Source organism: Malurus melanocephalus, unplaced genomic scaffold, assembly GCF_030028575.1.
Source record: "Malurus melanocephalus ecotype Western Australia unplaced genomic scaffold, MMel_1.1 scaffold_106, whole genome shotgun sequence".
Classification (NCBI taxonomy): domain Eukaryota; kingdom Metazoa; phylum Chordata; class Aves; order Passeriformes; family Maluridae; genus Malurus; species Malurus melanocephalus.
Genome location: NW_026623338.1, coordinates 1,373,367 through 1,380,063, shown reverse-complemented (window position 1 = coordinate 1,380,063; position 6,697 = coordinate 1,373,367). Strand labels below are relative to the sequence as shown.

The 6,697-nt window shown below is 37.9% G+C and overlaps 1 protein-coding gene across 1 annotated transcript in view; it reads right to left on the bottom strand.

Moving 5' to 3' along the window:
* The window catches only part of ABCC8 (ATP binding cassette subfamily C member 8), a 70,875-nt gene that overhangs the window by 16,574 nt on the left and 47,604 nt on the right, over positions 1 to 6,697 (bottom strand). The window contains exons 21-25 of the mRNA XM_057369281.1: positions 6,204 to 6,284; positions 4,085 to 4,222; positions 1,682 to 1,807; positions 866 to 965; positions 24 to 271 (exon numbers count right to left, since the gene is read on the bottom strand). Coding sequence (XP_057225264.1) covers positions 24 to 271; positions 866 to 965; positions 1,682 to 1,807; positions 4,085 to 4,222; positions 6,204 to 6,284 — 693 coding nt within the window. The remainder of the gene's footprint in view (positions 1 to 23; positions 272 to 865; positions 966 to 1,681; positions 1,808 to 4,084; positions 4,223 to 6,203; positions 6,285 to 6,697) is intronic.

Here is a 6,697-nt window from a genome sequence, read left to right as displayed (position 1 = left end):
AAGGTGAACAAGGCATTGCCTACCATGCACTGGGAGCAGTTTCTTGTCTCTGGTTCTATCTTGATAGAAATGGCATGCTCGGTCCAGAGTGCCAGGCAGTAGTCAATGGCCACCATCACYGTGTGCTTCAGCAGCTGGGACAGGAGCAGCAGTGGCAGCAGGAGGATCCCTGCTGCACTCAGGTACTTGCCACAGGCTCTCCAGGGCATCTTGGCTCTCTGATGCAGCACTGAAGACAGGTTGTCTTCGTCATCACTCTCTGTTACTTCTTCTGCAATGTGCAAAAAAAAAAGGACAGGTATGCTGACATCTGTATCAAAGAGACTGGCAAGTGGGAGCTACAARCCAGGTCTTATCACCCAGGATAAAGATTGGCTTTAAGGTGAAAGTATCTGCTCAGGCCTGCATGTATTAACCTGTTAAATTTCATAGTAATTTACACTAAAAAGTTGAAAAAATCCTCAGCACTTGGTGGTCMATTTCTTCAACCATGGTTTTGCAGTTCGAAATTACCAGCCTGATAAAAATGAACTGCAACCTTTTTCCTATGTAAAAACTTAAGCAAGCAGGTTTAGCTATTGACAGATGAAGTTCASCCAGCATGTTGTTTAGTATTATTCTTCATTCATTATTAAATCATATTCACATACAAGAAAAAACCTCAAAAGTATGGAGGAGGAAAAGACTTGTGAACGCTCACAATCACTGTAGTCCAGAGGTCAAAGCAATGGAAACAGCACTTTATAAATCATGGCCCACATGAAAAATGATTTGTTCTCTTGCCACTTTGGTGTTAATTAATTCTAATATAATTTAATTGTTAAACATTAATGTACTGGCAATGGGCTCAAAGCATGCCCTTTACCTTCATCCTCTTCATCATCTTTCAGCAACGCTTCCCGGGAATACATCGTCCTCCGCAGATTGGTTCTTTCCAAAACAGGGTTTTCCTCAATAGTTGTTTCCTGAAAAAATGACAGTTCATGTGTTTTCAACCAGAGAATCAATACAAAAAAAATACTGTTGTAATGAAATTGTTTCCATTCAGTGAAAAATAGAAGTGACAATCTCACAGCAGCCAGCCAAAAGTGATTGATTTGCCACCTCTGTGTTAAATGAAAGGACATAAATTAGATATCCAATATTAATTTCAGGTTGTCCGTCCCAACCCTCTTGGAATCTTAACTTGGASAGTTATCCTGGAATTAATCAGATCTAAGATTAATATCTCATTCTTCCTGTGCTGTAACTACTTCCTGTAGACGAAACATCATAATTTAAGGAACTTGATATAAGGCATATCTGAAAAGCTTCCACCCAAAGCAATGAGGAAATTCAGGTATCTTTATAAAATCAACTGTCAATATTAGCAAACCTTTTCCTAAAAGGGCTCTATTTAATATTCCTTAGATGATAATATATGGATAGGGCTTCCTATCAAGAATGGATTAGAACAGTATCAAGGAAATATGAGATGTCCAGATAAAGAAATTGATCTTAACAGATATATAATAACAGTAATACTAATATTATATTCATTTTAAGTTAGACATCACATACAGCCTGTCATTTTTTGCTAATCCTTTCAACCTGAAGCAACAACAACAACAAAAAAAAACCAAAAAAAAAAAAAGACAACAACATTTTCTTGCATATATTGATTGCCCTGCCCATCAAAAACCTTCTCCAGCTCTTGGTCTTGTCGATTCATTAACGTCTTCCAGTGCTCAAAGAGCTCAGTCTCTGATTTCTGAATGTCCTTGAGCGTTCCTTCTCTCTGGATGTTACCATCTTTCATTGCAATTATCTGAAAAGTCAGAAACACAAGTGGTGAGATAAATAGCTGGACATGTCTATTTATTTTAAAGCTGTGTTGCTGTGCTTTGACACGATTTTCTCTTTTCTTAAATAAATAATATTTCTGCAAACAAATCTGTCTTCTACAAAGACAGTGATATTATCTCCTGACTCTGTCCCCTTCACTCAAGATGCTGAAAACCCAGAAACTTCCTGCTCTTTGTGTTTTTAGAAGAGGCTGCYTTGAAAAAAGAAGAATGGGATCCCTGTCAGCAGACAAGGGGGCACACTACTCTTCTTAAATGCAAGTCATTAGCAAGATAAGATTTTAGAGTTCTCTTACCTCCTAAAAGGAAAAAGCTTTTAGCAAGACATTGAGTGCAATAGGTTTTGCCCTTATTCAGGCAATTAGATATGAGCATGCTGGCTCCTTCTCTGATACCATGGAATGATAAGGAAGAGCTAGGGAATTTGAGTCCCTAAAGCTTAAAAAACAAAAAAATATCTTCAAGATGAAGCCTGCAGGGAGAGGCTTCCAGGTCTGTGTCAGTGTTATACACACAATGTAACTACCGTCACTCTAAATCTGAGAGGGACAACTGGAAAATGGGGCATGCAGATTGCAAACCCACATCATTACAAAAGAGGTTTTTTTTTCTCTCTCCGTGGAAAGTCAGACATTTCCACAGGCAGAGGGTGGGGAAATAATCTATTTTGCTTATTGCTAAGAATTTACACCAGAGGAAAGGTAAAAATAGAGCAAATAGAGGATTTTTCTGGGGTCAATTTATTCAAGAAAACTACAATTTTCTGGAGTGGGCTGGACCCTGAATTCTTCTGAGGGTTTTGCTAAAAAGATTTTGGGAGATCATGACATAGACTTATATTTTATTTAAACTTTCTTAATAAAAAAAAAATATTCCCCCTTCATTGGGTCAGAATTGCTAAGAATTAACAAAACTTACAGTTAGGGAAAACAATTACCTATTTTGTAATAAATATTTTTAATTATAGAGTTTGTACAAAYTCTTCCTGAGCTACAGGTTATTTGAAACAGTATATTTCATTAAAAATTACACATCCAGAAGATKATAAAAATAAAGTAATTTTCATTACACCCATTTGTTATGTCTCATAAAACATCAATATCCAGAAAAGGGTCTGATATTCACAAAGGAAATATAAACAATTTTACTGATAAAAGGCCATAGCTGAATATACTTAAAAAACAATAAAAAAGAAGAAGTTAAGATGAACCTCATAGGAAGGGGAAGAAGGCAGAAAATCCTGTATCCCATGACACAATACCCGGAAAACCAGAACAGTATTGAGAACAGTGGTAACTCTTGAAGGTAAACAGCTGAGAGACAAGGTCAAAGCAGAGACCATAAARGACAAATGCTGCCCACCAACAACCCGATCAGAACAAGATGAATGTCTATCTGCAACTTTATGCCAAGCCAATATGAAGCTCAGGAAGCAGCTGAAATGTGATTATTTCTTGAGACCAGGAAACTGCTGCAGTACCCTGTGCAAGATGAGAAAGAGAGAAGTCCTGCTAGGAGGTATAACTGCAGTCATCAATCACCATGGGCAAGGAGACCTGGGGTGCTGGAGAACTGTACAACTAAGTGCAAGGCCACGTGAGCCAAGGAACTAAAAAAAAAATCAAAACCACGAAAATTCCTTCTTCATCTTTGACATTTCCAATTAGAAACTGGTATAGGAAGCATACTTTTTTTTTTTCTGTAAAGTACAAGATATAAAGAAGAAACCTAACAAAACAATCAATACACATTTCTCAATGTCTTACCAACAAAGGGCAAAGATCTTGGTACATTATATACAAGTACTAACCACAAGGAAATACTGGGTTTTTCCTTATAATTCCATGCATCTCAATATCCACCTTGCATAAAAGYACCTTGTTCGTGATAGCACAAATTCTGAGTAACATCCCAGCAGAAGCAAATGTGCTACTCAAACATTTCACTGTTTTGAGATTAAAAAAATAGCCAAATTTTTCCAAAATAACTAATGYTTTTGGGCAGTAAATATATTTTAAATGCAACCTGCTTTCATAAGAGTATCAGCTCTGTGAAAATCCAAACTATTTAGGTATTCTAAGATGGGAATCTTAAAATCATGGCACCCCTAACTGGATAATTTTCAAAATATTTTTATTATGTATCTTCCCACTAAACTATTACTTRGTGAAGAAATGAAGTGAAAGCATTGTTTGCAGCAAGACATTCCTCCTCAGAAAAACTGGGAAGWGTTTTCCTACCCAGTCAGCGTGGGGCAAGTACTGCAGCTTGTGGGTCACCAGCACCACAGTCCGCTTGTCCTCCCGCAGCATTTTCAGGATCCCTTCTTGCATRAGGTGGTCACTCAGGTGAATATCCAGGGCAGAAAAAGGGTCATCCTGTTATGAGGATAAGGGGTCAGCTTTTGGAGTCAGAACTTATGGGATTCAAGGAAACAGACAGTTTTTAATACCAGCAAAACCTATTAGATCAATATGGACATAAAATAGAGGCCATAGAAACTTTGCTGAGGAATGGTTTCCTTCATTTACACCACAGCAAACCTTGCACTGTGCTTTTGCAGGGACTCAGACATACAGTAATGCCAGCTGTCTCAATGCTGCAATTCTGGAGGGTTTTCTGGGTCCTGCTCCTCTCCCCAGATGTGTTCAGGGCCAACAGAGCTGGAGCACACAATGTACCCATAGGGCAATATGGCACTTATTGCATATTGCCCCAGGGACAGGGACAACCAGTATATTTCTGTTTCTCTTGTACATCACTGTCTTCAGATGTTTTTTTTTGCTCATAAATCAATACTCTATTAACAAAGAATCACAAAAAAAGAAATCACAAAAGGAGCAATATTGATAATTTCAATGACTCAGTTCAGATGTTTGATTTTTGACCTAAATTATCTTTTTTAATCAATCAATTATATGCAATTCATTTAGGCATAAATTAATATGTACCATCTTTCAGGAAACTTGTTTACCTAATTCTGTTTATATGGAATCACAAACTTTGAGATTTGATATTTCTTCTTGCAATASCGATGCTGGCTGTAGGATTTACTTAGTGTTACTATTTCCCARTATAATATTACACTAAACCCAGGCTTCAGGAAAAATCAAAAGTATATGAAATTAACTGTAACATAAATATGACCATTGAAATTCTAATAAACCAGAGCATCGTGGCATAAAGCACCTACAAAGTGCTTTTGAAACACAGTAACTTTGTGATCTGGAATTTTCTCTCTGAAGTGTGTGGGCAATTGTGTGCACCATGCTTACTGAGCAAGATGYTGTCAGCTCTGCTGCTGCACTCTTCTGATCTGGCACAGACCTAAACAACACCCATATGACATTTCTGCTTGTGAGAGAACTTTCATAAGCATTTCTTCACAAAATCAGCCTTAAAAGAATGGAGTACTTGTCAATACTAACACATGGGATTCCTGATTCTTTWAAAAATTTTAATAAGAGGAAATTAAGTTTATTTTAGGTGTTTTTACATTATCAAACCATAAGAGAACCCACTACTATTAGGAGATTATTGAGTGTCCTTCACAGAAGAACAAAAAGGGCAAAACCAAGTTACAGCCCAGTAGTTGATCTGCTGATTTTCAGCACCCAGTCCAACTGCTCCTATGCTCCTGCATTCTGGAAACGCCCTACATACGAAGCAAGCACAGACTGATTAGCCTAATGACAGGGAAAGGTCTAAATAGCCTCCCTTTCTCTTATGGATGACATCTAATGTGCACAGCTTTTCTAACCCTACATGATTTATGTCTCACTGTTGTAACAGCTGGATTCAAACCTTCTAGAAAACTAAAGAAGGAAGTCCTAGAATTGGAAAGAGAGCAWGCTCACTCCTAGTGAGTGTGTAGGRTGCATCTGTCTCACCACCTGTGAAGCTGTTAGAACCTGCTTTCTCTCTCTTTCCATAGTTGAAGCAGGAACAGGATATGCAACAGGCAGTTCAGGGTAGAAAAGCATCTTAGTTTGTTGCAGAAAGGAAACACCCCAGACATGAGACCACATTAATTTTAGGCCTGAGACAGCTCAGGAATTTCATGAATACAGTTGAAACTATTAAATTTCTAAGACCCAAAGATAAAAACAAGGGTTAAATTGAATTTTCAACATACTAAGAGGACAAACATCAGCATTTCAATGTGCAATACCTGTTTGTCTGCAATATTTACAAAAAGCTTCTTTACCTGCAGGCTGGCTAACAACAAATCTAAAATAGACAGTGCACATTGGGCTCAGCTCAGAGAAACACAGTGTCGAGTATGTGAGCCATGAAATACTCTAAATGCTCCCATCTCGTGCTTCTGCATGGAGCACAAACAGAAGGGCACCTACTCACCAGGAACACAACATTTGTCTGCTGGTAAAGTGCTCGTGCCACGCTGATACGCTGGCGCTGCCCTCCAGACAGATTAATACCCTGGAGATAAGCAGGAGAGAAGCAATCAGACAGTTAAAAAAAAATCAACTGAATATTCATATTCTGATTGGATTATCCATAGAAGACTTTCTGGGCAAAGAAACTCAGAGAAAGTTTTCCAAAATGTGGGCCTGCAATGTATCTGTGTGGTGTTTTAGGGGGCATTTTTGGGGCTCTTTTGCTTGTTTCTGACAGTGCCAATATATGCTAGAGTAAATTGTTTACAAATCTGTGACTTCTGTTCCCTTTCTTGTCACTCCCAAACCTTCCCTGATGTGATAAAGCCATTGATCAAACACCTGCCCTTCTGCAAATGAAAGGCTCTGAAAAMCCCCAAACAAACAGCAAACTAAGTATTATTATTTATTTTTATGTTACTCCTAAAGAAACAAAAAAAAAATGTCCTGTTAAGT